This window comes from Poecilia mexicana, unplaced genomic scaffold, assembly GCF_051168715.1.
Source record: "Poecilia mexicana isolate PSO_F unplaced genomic scaffold, ASM5116871v1 scaffold_2, whole genome shotgun sequence".
In the NCBI taxonomy this organism is placed as follows: domain Eukaryota; kingdom Metazoa; phylum Chordata; class Actinopteri; order Cyprinodontiformes; family Poeciliidae; genus Poecilia; species Poecilia mexicana.
The window spans coordinates 40,919,551-40,939,855 of NW_028263371.1; the positions used below are offsets into that span (position 1 = coordinate 40,919,551).

At 37.1% G+C, this 20,305-nt stretch overlaps 1 protein-coding gene across 1 annotated transcript in view; it reads left to right on the plus strand.

The window, feature by feature from the left end:
- The window catches only part of LOC106922911 (glypican-6-like), a 98,571-nt gene that overhangs the window by 30,769 nt on the left and 47,497 nt on the right, over positions 1-20,305 (plus strand). Inside the window, exons 3-4 of the mRNA XM_014995676.2 lie at positions 10,368-10,759; positions 16,341-16,506. Coding sequence (XP_014851162.1) covers positions 10,368-10,759; positions 16,341-16,506 — 558 coding nt within the window. The remainder of the gene's footprint in view (positions 1-10,367; positions 10,760-16,340; positions 16,507-20,305) is intronic.

The following is a 20,305-nucleotide window of genomic DNA, read 5'->3' on the forward strand; positions in this document are numbered from 1 at the left end:
TATTGAGTATTTTCCCCAATTAATAAATACACTCAAATCACATCAAAAACACAGCATGTTTGATAGTTTTATTAAGGAATAACTAACAAAGACTTCTATAATTGTCACACTGCAGTCAACCTCTGAAATAAAGAGTAATTATCTGGGGCTGTTTATAATTCATTGGGATTTGCTGCAACAGTCTCCACAGCAGCGGGATGATATATAAAGAGAAGTAGGAAAATCTGAAACCTCAGATTACAACCTAATATGTTAACAGTTTTGGGAAAATTTGTTTTACAGGTCTTACATTATATAATACCATATTAAAATATATTTTAGAATGAAACTGTTTCACAAGTACAGAAAAAAATCAAAAACATAAAATAAATAGTCTAGACTCCTAAAACTTCATACAAATTACTGATCTACACATTACATGTTTTACCTGTTTGCTACACTTCGTAAACTCATATCATCACCTTCCTAAAATAATGACCCAAGTCATTTTTTGCCAAAATTGACTGGCAAAAAATGACCCAAACCCATTATTTTAGAAAGGTAACAATATGTGATTCCTGAAAGCATAAATACATGATACTTAAATTATTCACTGAAATAAGAGTGGCGAAAACCAACCATTTCCCTGCAGTAGAAACGATGGGTGAAAGGGGTGGGGATTGGGTGGGGGTGTTTCCAGCAGCAGCACTTATATGCATGACTCCAGGCTATCTCTCGTTCCCTTGGGATTTTCTGCCACTCTCCATATTTTAGTCACAATAGTCAAAGATGTCCTATGCAGAGTTTATGCCAGACACTGTCTATCTATGCTGACAAGCTGCTTAGGATGTGTGAGACGTTGTTTCCTTGATTAATATTTAATCTCACTGTTGGTACTGTTCAAATCAGTTTGAAATGTGTCTTTACAGTAATAGATTTTTCAGTATAATGTTGGTTTCTCTTTTGCTCTACCATGATATTTTCTTGTGTTTTTCTTAATACTGCTCCAAAGTTCTAAACATGACCTCAGTACTGGGTTAGTTAGATGCCCTTTCTAATCCATTTAGCACCGGACTCTGGTGTTCCACCTACGCATAGTTAATGTACACTCCTTGTGTATGTTCATTTCCTGTTGGCAGTTGTTAAGCAGCCCACACATATTTCTTGTTCGACAGCCATTTATTATAAAGAGAGCATGCATTTGGTATTTTACGGTCGTCCACACTTAGAAACATATTGGAAGCTCAGTGTACCTGTGTGATTGTTTGAACTACCAGTGTCCACTCTATGACCCCATACAATCCATAATTACATAAGGAGAAAATCTAAGAGTTTTAAAAACCCTTCTTTTCAGATATGTTCAGCTTATAGTTCATAATAACTGTATACATTTTCCAACCTAATATCAAGAAATGTGGAGAAAATAAAGAAAAAAAAAAACTTGCTCAAGGCAGCTGAGAACTAGACGTTGCTGCTGAGCGATGACATTATGTATGGAACACCACACTAAGGCATCAGTTCATAACAAAATGAAAATCCATGACAAAAATGGTGATAGCAAAATCTCTAGTTTTAGTTTGAGTTTATAAACTGGGGACTTCAAAGAGGTCAGAAGAAATGTGGCTGCTGGAACCTAGAGACCTAAAAACAGACACTCGACCCATTAATGTTGCATTAATGTTTGCCCTGTTGGGGAAATGATCACTTTTGCCATAATCTACAAGACGAAGTGCTGAATTTCTGTCAGTTTTCAGGAGCAATGTCTGGTCGTTCTGACCAGCATTAGCACTCAAACCTTAGCACTCCAGTCTCTCCAAACAAGCGTTTCATCAGAATATGTTTTCTTCTTTTTTTTTTCTTTGTAGCGTTACCCCTTACATTGCTCTTCTACAATTCCCTTAGGTGCTCCGAGCACAACATATATGAATATGCAAATAAATAAATTCATATATGTTGTGTTTTGAGCAAATGTAGTTTTTTGTTGAGTTTTAAATATCTGGTACATTGCTAAAACCTTTCTTGTTTCATCCAGAGTTTTCTCTCAATACCGTTGTTTGGTTTTATGCATTTATTATGCATGGTGGCGAAATCTGAAATGGTGTAAGTTACTCAACACGTCGTTGCTAGGTAACCAAAGAGTGAGTTAGTTGATGCTGCTCACCTTGCTTTGCTCACAGTGAGAGGTAGAGCAGTTAAAGCCTTTCCTCTGCCTAGGAGAGATTTCAGGGAGATCCCTGAAAGTTATGCAGTTTTGGATCGGAGATCAGTTGATATTCTATATATTGAATATTCGATCAGATGTATTATCTATTGATATTGATCATGTGTCTATTGTGACATACATTGATATTGATTTATTGTCCATCCTTTTAATGGATATATATTTTCTTTGGAGTCTGTTCTGTGGTGGAGTGAAGTGGAGACACAAGCAGTGTAAATTGAGGTGATAAAATTATTGTGCAAGTCTCCCCTTTCACCATTTTACTTGGAGGTACAATTGCTCTAATGCAACTGTTATGAAGTGACTCTGAGGATACTGTTTTACTTAACAAATGGCTAAACATTTTAACATTTTGAAAGGGTTTTTTTTTTCAGACAAGAAACGTGTGAGAGAAAAACCTGCAGTATAGTGCCAAAGGTCGAACTTATATAAATGCACACGATATATCTGTAGTTTAAGAAGTAACTGTGATTTTTCCACATATTATTTCAGGATTTTTAACATTTCTAAAGGAAAGCCATTTTACAGACATGTCCTTCCACATTAGTGCATTTAAAGTCTGTGCTTTTAAGAGCCACTGTGTAACTGGGCGGTAGGTTTGCCTTAGATATGAACAGAAGGAAATGGAGAAATAAAAGGACTATCTCTTCCACTCAGAGCAGCTCTTTTTGGACTGGCCAATCGATGACCCAGTTTATGATTGACATGTGGAATTTATTGCGGCACAATAGCTTGTTTCATGTACGGGAATGAAACCTCAAAAGGGCTGAAAACCAAGTTGCGTGTGTTATTCTTTGCGCTTTTAACTGTCACCTACAGAGTGATGGACTCGATCTCCGACTGGTTGGATTCCTGCTGAGAACACAGGGCGTTCTGCTGGTAATAACAGCTGTTTACTCTGCAGCGTATAATTTCTTGTTGCTTATTCAGGCCTGGTTTTATAGACGGAGGTTTTGTCGATGCTGCCGTTGGAAACATCTGATTGGTTTCAGTTTGCCTTGCAAAAGCATAATACCCTTTGAACTTTTTCACATCATGTCAGCCATGGACGTCAATACAGTTTTTTGGGATTTTATGAGATCGATCAACACAAAGTAGTGCACAACTGTGAAGGTAAAAGAAAAATAATACATTCTAAACGTCCTGTTTGTGAGACTGAAGACAAAACCACACTATGCTTTTTTAGTTTTTATACTGCCCATTTCAGTTACCTGTGCTGATATGTGCCTTTCTGTCACATAAAAGTCAAGTAAAATGCAGAGCAGCTTGTTGTTAAATGACAAAATGTAAAAAGGTTAAAGGGTTAATAACATCTTTGCAAGGTCCTGTATGTTACTTGGTTTATTTATCTGATGTAGTAGGCCTTGAAATTAGCTGTTATAACTTAACTGAATTCATAAGACTGGATAAAGAAAGATCAGAGCCATTTTAAAATGAAAAAAAAAATGGAAAAATGAACCTGATCACTCTTCTTGTTTTTTTTCTCCCCTTCTTCTATCTGGCTAACTTTATGACTACGGTTTCCAAAAATACTTTTTCTCCACAAATTCATAAAAATCTCTCTACTTTTATTATGTAGCTCAGAAGTTCAAAAAAAAGGAGTACTTTTTCAAGACTGTTGAAATAGACTACTGATATCTTTGCCATCACACAGATCATCCATCAATAGAAGCATAGAAACCGAGAGCAGGAAAGCTCTGTAAAACCTCTGCACAGCCTTGTGTACACAGCAAGAAGTCAGTGCCAAACTGAGATTTGTCAGTGGAATATTATGAGCTTCCGGCATGCCAAGATTATTAAATATGCTGTTGCCCAATATTTCACTGTTGTCTTTTTGCATCTTAATTTGGTCAAACATCTTTATTACTGATGTGTTAAGATTTATGAAAGCCTTACACAATCTTTTTTTTTTTTTGCCTTTTGCTACATTTCCAAGCAGAATGCTAATTAATTCAGTGATGATGTATTGTTTTCTCATGCTTTAAGATTCAGTCAGACTGTTCATAATGAGCCATAATTATTCATTCTAATCACTCCAAAACATGGACAGCTTACATAAATGTCTTGTGCACATTGAGAATAAACTGTTCATATTTTAGTGATTTTTTTTTTCCTTCTAAATTTAATAACGACTGCACTGAATTTATTTTAAATTTAATTATTTATTTTTAAGTGAACTTTTCTCAGAAGCTGCCATTATTCATTTAACATATCCCCCAGCTCTGCTGACTGATCCTATTAAGTAAAACTCATCAATAAGGCACAAATAATGTTTGAAACTCTGCATATTTAATATTACTTGAGTTCATTCTAGTGCTGTTCTTTTTTATATTGGATGTAAAACAAAAGGAGCCTGCGATGAAAGATACAAAAGCATAGCAAAAGGTAAGCTAATTTTATCAGCTCCCCAGGGGAACTACTGCAGTCATTTTAAAACGTACTAAACCCGATACGACATGGAAATGGACAATAATTATTTGTGACAACGTATCAACTTCATTTCAGACTAATTGTGTGTGATGAATCAGTTTCCTGCTAAGCAAATATAGGAGCCGCTGGAATCTAAGTTTCTATATAATTACTATAAATACATTCTCATTCATGTTAGCATTTTATATTAGGTGTCATACATCCAGGAACGGGAGACTGTTTTTTTCACACTTTCTCTTCCAGTTCTCTTGATAAAACTAGTCCACTGTGATTTGTGATATAATTTGAGAGTTATGTCTTTTTTCTTCACCTGCATTGCTCGGAGATAATGACCACTTTAAATCCATTACACTTTTGACTGGACCATTATGATAATTGGCTGCAATGTGAATTTCTCATGTGGGGTTGAAATGTGACCTACCTTCTCACTTCAAGAAAAAAAAGTGGTAGTCGCAGAAAATTTATTAGTCTACTCAAGAGGCTGACTCCAATGAAATCCTGGCAGTTACATAGTTCAGATGCTCAAAGGATCTTTCCATGATATGGCCACAAAAACGAGGCTCTCTTACTGGTGTTCACAGGGCCCCATCGTGATTTGTGATATCACACTGGGACCAGGGGCCAGGTGTGATATCACTTACAACAGCCAGATACTGCAACATTATGTGAGATGAGGACAGAGCTATGTTAACATGTAACAGTCTATGTTAAATATGTGTGTTGGACTTTTCCCCCTACCAGGGGATGAATAGATTATCACAGTCTTTCTATTGGCTGATGAAATCAATGGCCTTTTTGCTCATGGGCGATGTGGCTCTCTACCCAAATTTCCATTCCATCAAGGGGCGGCGCAAACAGTTGAATATAACAAAAAGTGTTTTGTGAGTTGTGTTCCAGATGAGTTTTCTTTTACTTATTTAGAAGTCAATCAGGTGAGGCCTGCAAGAAAATGTAGTCATTCCCTGCCACAACCTAATGATGCTGATCGAAAGGTCTTTTTCCACTGTTTTTTTTTTTTTTTTTCATCTGCATTCACCTTTAGTTTATAATCTGAAAGAGTTTAGACAGGTCAAACCCAAGAAATTACAATATAAAATAGAGATTGCTGTCAATTCAAATGAGTTTGGGTTTGTTGTCTAGAATAAGTTCAGGTTTGTCGTCTTGGCTCAGAGCTCATTGTTCCGTGTTACATGCTGCTTTCCTGAAGTGGTGAGTATCTCCTCCCACTGAACATGTCTCACTCCATGCCAGGGAATTAGAAACTCTCTAATTATAGAGCCCATGGGTGGATGCTGGGCTGGTGAAGGGACTGGAAAGAATCTAACAGGTAGTGAGCAGCAAACGGGAGATTTTGCATATAGTGTGATGCTTTTAGCTTGAATAGATTGCCAAAATTGGTGAGGAAAGTTTGATCCGTTTTTTTTTTTTTTTTTTTTGGAGTGCATTGAAGAGCAAGAATAAAGCAACATCATAACTGATGGCATGAGCTGTCTGGTAGACTTTGTCTCATTCATGAGACATTTTGAGCCAACATGGCCATGTTGACCGTGACATAAATAGTCCTGTTTTGTCGCCTACACAGGAATCAAACTGTTCACTAAAATTCTGCTTCTTATTAGTCCACGACAAGCAGCAGCAAGTAGAAAAAACTTGCTGGCGATACTATGTAATACAAGAAAGTTGGTGATGAACAGAGGGCATCTGACAACACTAATATGTTTGACGGGTGGTTACTTTATATTGGAGGAGTTCAAATCATTATTGAGATTTTTAGCCTAAACATTTGGTGATCAAATTCAAAATGGTGAAGGTAATAAAACCACTGATTTTCACCACCCACCTAAACACTGCTGCAGTCCAAACTCAACCCCCACATGGTCACATCACTCTGCAGCCCTGTCCTACTTCACCTCCCAAGCCAAGCCTGACATGCCTTCAGTGCACTCACTCAATGCACTTTACTGGACACATTTCAGGATGACCTAATGCAGCTATGAAGCAATTCTGTTTTTTTCCAGAACTATAAATGTCATACCTCAGTGATTAATTAAATTAATGTGTGTTTGACTAAGTGTCACATTAAACCTGCAGTATGCAACTTTTATAGAAAATGTTGTTTTTTTTTTTGTTTTTTTTTTTTTACATATTTGTTCAATTCTGTGAAAAGATGCATCTCCTCCCTGAGCTGCTATTGACATCTGAAGAAATGCACAATTCCCGAACAAAAACAACCAATCAGAGCGAGGAAGAGAGTGTTGGCGCTGTCATTCAACCTCATGTACTCGCTGCTCAATATGCTAAAGATTGAGAAACAGCTTACCGTTACAGGAAAATCATTTATTCGCTGTCATGCTAACTAGCCTGAACATTCACAACAGGCTCTGCTAGCTGCAGCATAGCAGAGAGCAAACTTAAAAAAATAGTATTATTTTCCCAGGACATCGACATAAATGTGAGTGATTTAAGCTTCACACTCCTCATCTATGTCTAAGAATCGTATTTTGAATTAAGAAAGGAAGTATGTCTTGGATGTCCTACGTCTTGACATAATTTTCTATTTAAATTCTCTGTTGGATCAGTGTTGCCTATAAAGTTTTTCTTTTTTAACTTTTTCACGTAGCCAGTAATCCGATACCGCCAGCAACTCTCTCAATAAAAGGAACTAGCGGGAAATCTAGCCATTTTCTTGGTGTTTTGGGGCACTTGGAGACCGAAGTGAAAGCACATATTGTTCTTAATCTTCTTAAGGAGCAGCAGTGGACCCTGTCCCAAAGCGCCTGCATGTGGCACGCTGCGCTCCTTCCCATCTGCAGTCAGAGCAGATGTTCATCGCTCTGCATCCAGATTGCAAAAGAGTTGCATGTGTATGAGCCCGCCGCTGGCTGATGGATGTAACTGCAACATTTTCTTTGCCTTAAATATCTACCAGGCAATACTTAAAATAAAACCCAACTAACTTTAGTGTGGTGTCTCTTTTGCCAAGGCCAAAGAAAGGAGGAGTCTGAAGTTGCAACGTAAATTTTTTTTAAAAATTAAAACTGCAACAGAATAAGGTTCATTTGTAGTTATCAACATGTTTTTTTTTTTTGTTTTTTTACAATCGTTTCTCTCTTCCACACCATCCAATTTTGCAAAATTTATACTGTTGGCAAGACTTTTCTGGATGGATGACAACACTTACATAAGCATGAAGGAAGTCTCCAATGTTTCTGAACTATTTCTGTGGCAGAACTTTGAAAACGAAAAGGTGATGATGATGATTTATTGAGCAGTGTGAGCGTACTGTAAGTGGCTGTTGGCCGTTTATAGTGCTAAAGGTACAGGATGTATGTTATTCTATCGTCTGATTTTGAGTAAATGTCAATGGGTGTTTGCATCCTTACTGTAAAGTTAAATTTAAAACACAAGACTGGCTTAAAAAAAAAAAAAAAAAAAAAAAAACATTTTCTTGTACCTAGCAATTTTAATTTTTCTGTAAAAAAAAAAAAAAAAAAATCTTGACAAAAAATGAAAGAGTCCAGTTGCATCAATCACCTGATCTGGCATTTTATGGTCAGAGGGCCACACAAAATCCTGCTGCTGGCTGCCAATTGGATGTTGGCCACACCATGGACAGCCATGTTTTAAACCACTTAGACTCATCATCAGGGTCTATAAATGTCATCTGGCTTGGGGAGGCATTCAAGTCCCCCAGTGTGAACTTGAGGATGTGGTGGTGGTGGAGATTCATGTCTGATTTTTTATTTTCTCCTTGTGACTTCATCATGGTTAACCGTAAGACAATAAACAAGAACTGGAAAGCAGTTTGAGAGTCAAGAAACCTTTTATTTATGAAATGTAAAATGACCAATATCAATGCATATTTAAGCATGTGTTGGACTTCAAAACTAGGCAAGCATATTTCCACCAGCTAAAACTTTACTTGTTTTCTACACTATTTGCAGCTTTTTCCAAAACATTTTGAAAACTGAGAATTTTTTATTACAAAAACATGTTGCTTCATACATATGCACTTGGTGCTGAGATGGACATGTTCTGACACACTTGCTATAAGTATTGAAATAATACATAAAAGAAACAGTTATCACAAATTTGGATTAATTTGGCAATGGTTAGAGAAGAAAGAGTTAGTTTTTCTTTTTTCACTGTGCCTAAAGTCTTTTTTTATGAAATAAAGGGTGTTCTTATAAAATGTTTTATGATGCTGTCAGGTGGGCAAAGAATGGGGAACAAAGCCAGGCACAGAGGGACATGGACAGCCAGGCAGAGTGTGTCAGTGTTATAAAACATCATGCTGCTCCCCATAAGATGCTATAAAAACAGAGATTTTGTCATGGTGGTGCATTGTATTGTTTTGCTGTATGAATATGGAGAACAGCTGTATCTATTTGTGGAAGCTCTTTTCATATTTGGAGCGAGAGGGAAGGATCATAGGCAGGAGGAAAATATGAATCTTCAAATAAAAGCAGCAGGAAGAGGAACTCGGCAAATGAAGCTGAAACTTTAGGGGAACATATAGGAACTTTTGAAAAAAAAAAATTGCATAGACAAAATAATTTGATCCCCTGTGGATTTTGTACGTTTAATCAGTCGAAATGAATGGAAAGCTTATTTTTTTTAAATAGTTTTAAAAAGAATGCCAATCAAATCTACAAAATAACATTATACATAGCTACTAAAATTAAATTTGCAACATTTTGCTAAATGGAAGGGAAAAACATTTAGGTCCCAGAAAAATCATGACTTGGTAGTTATTATTCAGAAAGACAGATTTGTCCTGGATCCTCTCTCATACTGTTTTCTTCAGCTCCCCTCATAGCTTTTTATATGTTTTAGCTGAGAGTGGAGATGGCCGTGGAAGAAGGTTGATGTGTCAAATGAACCATCACCTGAGTTGATTTGGCCACAGGTTTTCTATTGTTATCCTGTTTAATTACAATGGCAGCCCATTATTCATTACAAAAAAGATTCACCACATTTTAATTCAAAACTTCTTGGCGTTTTAGCTAGTCACTGATGTAAAGCACGATAGCTAAAGCTCCAAAGCCCATTTGCTAGAGAAACAAAAAATCTCTACCGTACTTAAATGGAATCTATTACACAAAATACACTTTTTGCACATTTTATTTTTTTTTTTCCGGTTCTACTGGTTCTATAAACAAATAAAAATCTCACTTTTTTCTGGCAGTAAGTTGACGTTATTTGGTGTCTGGAAAAAAAACGGTTTCATAAACCTCCCGACTGTGAAGTCGCAATCGCCAAGGCATTGCCCCGTTACTTAGCAACCTCGGCAAAGCGCAACCTTTCACATAGCAACCCAAGTGAAGGGTCTGTACAAAGGCTGCTGTAAAAGTCAAGTGTTTCGTTGTTGACTTACCATTCAGAAGCCGCTGCTGCATCCTTGCTGGTTATGCAGGAGGATCCACTTCTGCTTTTAGGTTTGATTCAGAGTAAAAAAGAAATAAAAAATATGGTTGTAAAGCTGCACATGTGTTTGCTGCCTTGTTCACATTTGAGTGTCAAAGTTGAGTCTTAGTTTGAAATTATACACAATGAGAAATAGCTATGCACATAAATGGATGGTAGTAATTGTGATGGGTGCTGTGCATTTTTTATTAATCTGCATATCTGGATTAAATTTTTGTACACTTTATTGTCATTTTAATGAATCTGTATTTGCATATTTTTCCATGTGTGAATATGACCATCTTTTCTTTTTTTTTTTTTCCTATCCCAGAATTCTTCCTGGAGCTTCTGGAGAACACGGAGCGGTCCCTGAATGAGATGTTTGTGAGGACCTACGGCAAGCCTTATATGCAGAACGCGGAGGTCTTTGAGAACCTGTTTGCCGAGCTCAAGCGCTACTACACGGGAGGGAATGTTAATCTGGAGGAAATGCTTAATGACTTTTGGTCCCGGCTGCTGGAGCGCATGTTCACGCTGCTGAACTCCCAGTACGTCATCACTGAGGACTATCTGGAGTGTATCAGTAAGTACACGGACGAGCTCAAGCCATTTGGAGATGTTCCCAAGAAGCTCAAGGCTCAGGTTACCCGTGCATTCATCGCTGCACGCACATTCGTCCAGGGACTCTCTGTAGGTCGGGAAGTGGCCCAGAGAGTGTCAAAGGTAAAGTTCTTTACCAGTTTAATTGAGATAAATTTTTACTTGATTGTAAATGAATGCAAATATGCTTTGTCCTGTCGCCTTAAAGAGACTGAATTTGATTTAGGTTTCTCAGTCGGGTGGAAAATATTTACCATCTGACCCCAAATGAAATTAAAATCCTATCCTAAACGAATACATGCTTAAAAACTTTCTTCTCGATGAATTCCTGCACTCTTTCTGACTAATGTGCGCTCTTAATGTAATCATCTCCAGGAAATGGGAGACTCACAGCAGCCTGTTCTGTCCCTGTCTGGAAAACAGGTTTGAAGGGTGTGTGGATTTCTCGGGAGAGTTCTCCCGACAATAAAAGTGGAGAGAAAAGCATTTCTGCTATCAAGGTTTATTGCTCTCTCGCCTAATATTTGTTCACACGGCATACAAAAGCCATTAATCATGGTGTTGGAGTCGTTTCCAGTTTGATGCAACATAGTGTTGGTGCCACAGCCTTGGGATTGGAGCAGCTCTGATTACCTACAAAAGTTAGATAAAAGAAAAAGCAAGAGGCTAAGCCTTAGATGAAGTCACATTCAGCAACAACAAAGCTGTTTCTGAAAGGCAACTTAAGGTTTGAAAGAAACGATGATTCAATACGCTGCAAGCCGTTCTGTTTACCCCACTTGACCCCCCCGCCCCCAACAATCATTTCAATTCAATTATCAGCCATATAATAAATATTAACCGAGCCTTTGTACAGTTGAAGCAGAGGCCAGTGGAAATGTTGTAACCCTCAATTATCGGAGACGTACGGACGAAGAGGAAGCAGATACCCTGCTCTTCTCCACATAATCCACGATTCATTTCAGCCTGTCCTCACCACAGTGAACTCGGTGAACCTAAAAGATATTTCCTTCACTTCAGCTTCACCTCCCCTCTACAGTAACAGTTGCGAGGCTCATTTAGGAGCAGTCGCAGAGGATGTGTTGTTAGCACGTGTTTACTGGGTTACACCCCACGCTCCTACCGAGCCAGCATGTCCCGACTTCACCTCTTGACATTTCAGCGGGACCCTGGGATGCAGGTCAGGTGTCTGGGACTGCAGCCCCTTTGATTCATGACGTATAAACTCATCATGACAGATTGAGGGAAAGCATAATGAAAAGAGACACCCTGCTGGAGGCGACCGTTTCACGGTACCACCAAGACGGGACAGCCAGGTTATTGCTGCAGAGATTTACAGTTCACCGAATTAGAGAGGGTGATGTCGAACTTGTATTTCTTTTCTGCTGCAGAAGTGAGAAAAATATAACTGCAGCTACAGCTTCCACAAAGTGCTTTGGAAAATATGCATTCCCCTTTACATTTTTCCCGTTTGGTCTCGTCACAGCCACAAGTTATACCGTATGTTTGTAGATTTTGTGTTTTAGAGCACCTGAAAGTATGGTTCTAACTTATTCTTTATTTTCAAAAATCTGAAAAGTGAGACTTGTGTTTGCTTTTATATCCCAATATGCCAATATTTGGTAGGGCCATCAAGTCCATGTCTTGTGAAGTGTATCTTTGACTATTTGAGTTTGTGAACTTAAACTTTCAAGGCTTGTCACAGATTCTCCGTTTTACTTAGGTCTGGATTCTAACTAGGACATTTGCAAACATGAAAATGCTTAGATCTAAACCATTCTCTCGTTGCTCTGGCTCTATGTTTTGGGTCGTTGCTCTGCTGGAAGTTGAACTTGAACCTCTGTCTCACTTTCAAGTCTTTTTCAGCCTCAAAAAGGTTTTCTTTCAGCATTCCCTTGTATTTATCTTACCATCAATCCTGACCTTTGTCCTGTCCCCACTGCAGAAAAGCATGCCCACTTCATGATGATGCCTCCACCATATTTTACCACCATATTGTCTTATTTGATAGGCCGTGCAAGAAAGGTACCCATCAGCTACGGTGATAGTTTTGGTAGGGATGCATTTATTCTTTCTACTTTTGGAGGGGAAACGGTTTCACCATTGACTTCTCCAGGGTGAAGCTGTTTGTGAATCTGTTCTCTGACGTTCCCTAGAAAACCTCTGAGGCGTCAAAAGAATTTACACTCAGATTAAACTAATCACAGATGGACTCTATGTGGGAAGTAAGTTGCACAGTAGAATCGGAGTACAGAAGGCAGAATACAAATGCACTCCACACTGATTTTTGCTTTGTTTCTATCCACTTTACGGCTGAATGATACTTTGAATTTGAGTGGTTTATCATGTGAAATCCTATATATGATAATAAATAAAATCCTTTTTTAATTAGAACATTTTTTCTTTTTTTTTTCTTGTGGTTTTTAGACCACTGGAGATATCGATTTTACAGGTGCTACTTTATATTTTGCACATAATTTAATCCTACACTTTTAAAATCTGATTGAATTTATGAAGAATTTATTTATGAATAAAAAACCAACAATATTGAATTCTAGAGGCAATTATGAGAACCAACAGCATATCTGGAGTAAAAATCAAATAACCTTGATCCTTAAAAAAAAAAAAGAAAGTCTTATTTGATTATTATTTAGGTCGGCCTGCATTAACTGTTTCAGTTCATGATTAGAAATAAATAATCTAAGTTGAGGGTAAAATGTTTGAGCTCCAAACTTTGTCAAGTTCTGGTCTGCCAAAACTGGTTTTTGCCAATTTTGCTTAATATTTTAAACATATTTCCACTTTCTGGATGGGACATTTTAAACTAAACATAAATATAGTAATTGTATTTTTATACTAAATAAAACAATAGTTATCTGTTTTCAACAATGGTCTGCAGTTTCAAAATGCAAAGAGCTGCATTGCATTTTGAAATTGTTTCTGTCTCTCTGCATGGAGACACATAGGGCTGCCTCTCTATGAATCATGGATAAAAGAATCTATACAGATTAAACTAGAGTCTATCTTTATTTCTAAGGGCCATAACACCACTTCTCCTTATTAATTCTTGCATAGCTCAAAGCATAAACCTCACCACATTATAAGACCTTTAGTTTTTTTTTTTTTTCTGCAAGGTCCATTAAAAAAATAACAGCTGTGTCCAACTTTGAAAAAAATATTTCATTTTATATTTATTTAGTTGTTTAATCTTCTCATTTATTATAACTGGATTTAAAAGGGGGTAGATCAACGTTTAATTTCAGCTTCTACGGATGATTTGTTAGCTCCTCACAAGCTTTCTTGGAGCAGGGCCATTTAACCTATTAATGATTATACATTCTTTTGTAGCAAATGTTTTCATGTTTCATCTTCCCACGCTTATCAGGAAGGCAGAGTCATACAGCCTTAACATAAAAAGCATTATCCTTGGAAAAAGCCTCTTTATCATTGTCAAAGTATTCATGCATAACAGGAATTTGACCAAAACAAATTGAAACTAGTGCATTTCTGTAGAAGACAACAAAAGCCAAATTAACGTCATTACTTGTTTATGCGTCTCTTCCTCGAAGAACATAAAAGGCTCATAGCTCCACTTTTTGAATTTTTAAAGGAGCAACGGAAAAGTAGGAGCACAGCAGCCTCTAATATTGAGAAGCAAGTTTTCACACTGAGAAATGCAGAATAAAAAGCTGGTTGTCGCTTCATAGAGTAAAGAAAATAGCTGCAAGCCCACTGCACGCCATCTCAACAGCACTGCAAGCATCTGGCCCTCTGCATCTTAACATTAAAACATAAGGCTTTCTAATTAAAACTGTTGTATAACTTCAGCTGATATATTTGCCCTTTCAGAGATTTTTATATTGATATACAGTTTGCAAAACAGTAATTTTACACGCAGCTTAGTGCTCTAATAAAGCTTAACTTGAATTCCCTGAATATTTTCCTTGTAGATGTTTGTGATCATGTTTGCAGCGAACACAATTAGACATAACCATTTAACAATGTTCTCTCTAAAGCTGCCCAAAATCGGCAGATCAATCAAATTGGCTTATTTCTATATTTAACACTAAAACAGTCAAAAATGTTAACAATCTAGAAAATTCTTAAACATTTTGTTTTGAAGCTGAGAGAGGTTTTCTCTTTCTAGAAAACAACCTAATTAAGTAGCTTGATTAGAATCAGCTAATTGGAAGCACCACTCATTCAGTGTGTTATAAGTGTTTGCTTTCTTCTAGGCCTCTCAGAAGACATAAAAATATTAATAAATCCAGATATTGTTGCTATGGTTATCAGTCAGCCAGAGAAAGCATTTGATACATTTTAAGCAAAAGTACCTTATTTTCTGAGGAAAAAAAAAAGTTGCTACAGAGAGGTGAGGAAAAAAACATATACAAGTTGCATAGGAGTAGAGGTGCAATTATTTAGAAAGTGTGAAATGTGGGAACTTTGTCCATGTTAATGGTTTTGTCTGAAGACATGCATTTCCATAAGTTTGTTCAAAAGCAAACTCACAGAAACTGTCATCTCTGGAGTTGTAAGGCCACTGTGTTTTATTAAGTCTAACGTCCATGCAGCTCTCTCGCTGCAAATTTAAGAGCATTTAATGAGGAAACTTTTTTTATGGATTTGCTGCTTTTATTTTACAGAAGGACCTAGCACCTTCCCACTCTGCCTGTATTTTATCACCAGCTATTGCTAAAACGAGATATGATGGGATGGGAGGTAGTTTCAGGTGTTGTTTCAATAAGCAAAATCCACTAAATAAGAAACGAGCTGAAAGGATTGCAAAAGAAGAACAGTGGGATTTCAAACATGATTACAAAGGTATGTTTAGATAAAGTAACAATAAACAGCTTTTTTCCCCCAAAATATATCAGCCTTCATTATGGTTGATATTTGCCCTCTTTGATTTATGATACAACAAATATCAGAACTGGGTGCACAGGTATTTAAATGTTCTGTAATCTAATAATACAAAAATAACATCTATATGAATTGTGGTAAACTGGTATATTTAAAAGCCACATATTGTGATTAAAAGGTCTTTGGAACCAGGTTTTTTCAGCTATATTCAGATTAATAGCTCCAAGTACTTACATTAATTTCCTCATCTGAAATTGAGAAGTTCATGAAGACTTTTGTTTTTAAAGTAGTGTAAAAGAAAGAACAAGAGCACAAGGCAGCTGAGAGCAAACCGAAAATATATGTAACACTGAACTCAGGTATCAATGAATAAGTTATTGTGACAAAATATAGGTAGTGAGGACGTCACCAACTGAGATGGGTGAGTTGTGTTCCCCATCTCACTCAATTCCTTTAAGTTTGGCTTCAATTAAATTTCCCACGACGACAGCCCTTTCCCCCCAAAACTATCACTTTTAATTAATCCGACACAGGAGGCTGTGGTCAATGAGCGGCCACATTTGCATTTTTACATATTTTCATTAAAAAAAAAAGTTGCTTCCTATTTACAATCTAATCTTGCTCCTCTTCCTACGCCATTATCCGCAAAGGTTAAAAAAAATGGCACTTCAAAATTACACATCCGCTATTGGGAACAACTGAAGGACAAATTGGGATTTATTTGTCAGATTGTTTTTGGCACTAAAATCTGAGAAAATTTGCTCTTTACGGTTATAATCTGTCTCCCAGAGCACATGCAGACTTTAATGACAGCTTCTGCCTGTACTCTGTGTCCTTGCAGGTAAACAGCACTCCAGCTTGTATACGAGGGCTGACAAAAATGCTGTACTGTCCCTTTTGTCGTGGTTTGCCGGGAGTAAAACCCTGCAAGAATTACTGCCTTAACGTGATGAAGGGCTGCCTGGCAAATCAAGCTGATCTGGATCCAGAGTGGAACCAGTACATCGGTAGGTCAAACGTTGTCCCGGTCATTAACATTTGTACCTGCTGTTCTGTTCTTTCCATTTGAGCCAGTTACATGTGTTAATATGCGGCCCTGTGGGAGCGCCGCTCTGTACTGTGGTTGTATTTAATAAATGGATGCAGTTGACGCAGAGATGAAGCACAGAGCAGGTGATGTATAACAGGAGCTTTCAAGGATGAGACACTTCCTGGATTCAATTTTCACTTTGACAGCTACTACTGTTGCTTCTGTGCTCAATGCTGGCTTTGGTTAATTCCAAATGGGTTTTTTTTTTCATGTGCTTTGAGGACTAATGTTTAATCAAAATGACATAAATTCAATGAGAAAGAAAGCAACCACTATTTATTTCAGTAGCACTGAAGCGAAGAAACATAATATTGTTTTAATACGTTTACTGCAACAACTGGAAAGTGTCTTGAAATAGATTATTGTATCTCAGTGGAATTATCTGACAATAAAAAAAAATAAAAGAAAAAAAGCTTAGAATTTGAACACATTCAGTCAGAAGGGGGAAAAATTCCTAACTTCAAGAATATTTCTCAGAAAACTTTTTTGTGAAATATCGTTGGTTATTTGGGACACTTGTATCTCCCACAATGAATTGAAGAGTATTGCTTAGGTGAGGCCTAATTAGGATTCCTAACTGGACCCCAGTGAAAGATATCCAATTAGAAGAAGACGATGGATGGAAAAATAATTATACTGTCCCAAGGCATTAGACGGTAATTAGCAAATCACTGTTGCTGCAATCTCTTGAACCATTTAAAATGAATAAACATTTTACTGAAGTATTTTGTTCATCAATATCTTTCTTTTGTAAAAGATTTTTTCTTGCTTCCCACTGGTATAACTTGCCAGAGCGGTCCTCTATCTTGGCTACTCTTAAAAATTGTGAAGAGAACATGACATTCAATGTTTGTTGATTTTCATAAGTTAGAAAACAGCTAAATCTTAATTTCCCCTCACCTAAATGTAACCATATGTCCATAGAAAGCTCTAATTGCAAAATTTATTGAAGAGGATCTATTTGGATAACCTGTCTGGAGTTCATGAAGTAACGGACCCTTTAATTTACAATATTGTTTTTCTAGCTCTCAAAAGTAGCTTAAAAATGGCTAGAGGTTTCTCTCTTTTAAGTCTTATCTATATGGTATTATCACTGTACTCACAACCCTTAGGATATGGTGTTGGTGCTAGCTGACATCAGTACGGCTGGAACTGAGGATTTTGAGAAGATTGAAGGAATCATGAAAAATCGTATGAAGATATCGAAAGAAACCTAAAGCGGTTAGCAGCAACACCGTAATGAACATTACCGACTGACTGGCTCAGAGGTCTGACTTGAGTCCCATTAAAAATCTGGAGTATACTGAAGATTAGCTTCTATGCCTGAAAGACGTCAAATCTGAAGAAGCCTGAGAGATTTGCACAAGAAGAATGGGCTGGGGTTGGACACGGGTCAGAGAGTTTTTGCAAACTACAACCAGTTATCTCAAGCTGTTATTAGCCAAAAAATGACACATTGCTGACAGTATATATCAGTTACCAAATTTGTCGCTTGTTACCAGTTTCCTCAACTAGATGTTGCTATAGTTGATACCTGCAATTCTAAAACAACATATTTGTTTTGTGTTGTTTATCTTCCAAATATCGCAGCTGGTGTTGGGTTGTGCTGGTTTTTTACTTTAACATCACACCCATAAATTCACGCCTGGCCTTCGAGCGAGATGTCAAAAAGGTGCTGTTTTTTTTTTTTCTGTCATTCTTCTCTCAACTCTTTTCTGCATGAAAAGATTTTATTCATGGGATTCTGCTCTCCTGCTGTGCTAAATGGTGACTGATTATAGGAAAGAACTGCACTGCAGGGGAATGTCAAGTAAACTGGAGAGAAGTTCAGAAGAAACTTGTCAGTTTGGGCGCAGAGAATACAAATATACATGTAATATTTATATATTTCAAGAAGATTTGATAGGACATCAAATGATTCTGTCAAACGTCCTTGGCCTGTTGAGCTCTACAAAGAAATATGTGATTGGGAAGTGGCAAGCTTGAGAATCCGTGGCCGATTCAATTTCCACCTGAAAAATACAATTCTTTTAGCATTTATGACAGTAATTTTATGCAACTTTCCGATGATTTATCAGGGGAGAAAAAGTCACAAAGCACTTTTTTTTTTTCATTTTCTTACATTTGATTGCTAAGACTGCTTAGATATTTTCATCTTTAGATTTAATAATAGTTATATTTTCTGCCTGTTAATAGAAAAAAAAATAGTGATTTAAGAATCTGGAATTTCTTGCTAACTTTACCAGATATTTGGGCTCCAAAAATGGTTTAAGAGATCTGATTACTGTAAATTATATCAATGTCTCTCTCCCTCCAACTAATACTTATTTAAAGCACCATTTACAGGTGAAAAAGGGATTTTAATCAAAATCCGACTAAACTACCAACATTTTAACACACAATAGATGTTTACCTCTTTACCGTACATATGCCAGTTGCTAAATTATTGAATATTTCTATGAATAACTGGTATGATTTTTTTTTTCTTTAGTAATTAGTTGTTTCCCTTTGGTATGCTTCTGCTGAATTTCGGTTCTTCCGTGCTGCTCTGAGAACTTTTTCAGTTTTCCATGGATTTAGTGAGTCTCGCTGGCTTCCCTCAGCTCATGTAATCCCTCACTGACTCATTGATGCCGAGATCAGAGCTCTGTCGGGACCTACCATCTGTTGCAGAATTCATTGTTCTCCTTGTGACTGGAAATAGTTCACTCCTGGCTGCTTGTTTGGGGTCATTTTCATGTTACAGAATAAATTAGGCACCAATCATTTCATGCTTCTGCTTGATGGAATAATATTGGAGCATAAATATTGGAACAGTTCTGTGCATTGCATGCTAAGTGGTAGGAATCCTCAGGTTGCATCTCGCTACTGAAGTGATACTTGGTTACTGTGGGAGAAAAGCACAGTAACGGAGCCCCCCGTATGTCAGTGTCATGTTTAGCTCATTAAGTGTGCATTAGCAAATTAACACATCAGCCTGATTCATTGCAACATTAGCAACAGAGAGCAATCGTACAGTCAGCTACCTGATAGATGGGCTCACACACCTCTGAGCAGTTGTTTGTTGTTGTCCCCCGAGTGTGATTCAGTTTTTTTCTGCCTGTCTTGATACAAGTTTCAGGTCAGCACTGGTCCATACTGTCTAATACCTTGGGACGGTATGGACCAGTGAGTCAGAACTAACTCTGAAAGGTGGGAGCACAGCAAAGACTCTGAGCTGATTCTCCTTGAGTTCTGTCATTTCAGGTTAGGCTGTATTTTTCTCTTTGTGTTTAGAAAAAACGGAGGTTTTAATAGAATTTTAATCAGGTTTTATCTGTGCAGAAATTGCCAAATTATGAAAGAATTTAGACTTCTCCTCCAAGGTTGAATTACAAAAAGACCAAGGAGTTTTTATTTTATATATATATATATATATATATATATATATATATATATATATATATATATATATATATATATATATACACCTTTACTTTTCCTTTCTATATTTTGCATTGTGAGCGGCTGCACAGTGGCAGCATACAGCTGAAGTCCGAAGCAGAAATGATAAATTATTAGATTTCAATTTGCTTCCTTATATTTCGGTGTGGTATTTGAACAGTAGCATCAAGTGCAACTCACAGCTTTATTAGCTCATAGCAGAGCTAATAGCTCAACCAAAATGTTTTGACGCTGGATTTTATTTATTCTTTATGAAAGTCCAATGAAAACCC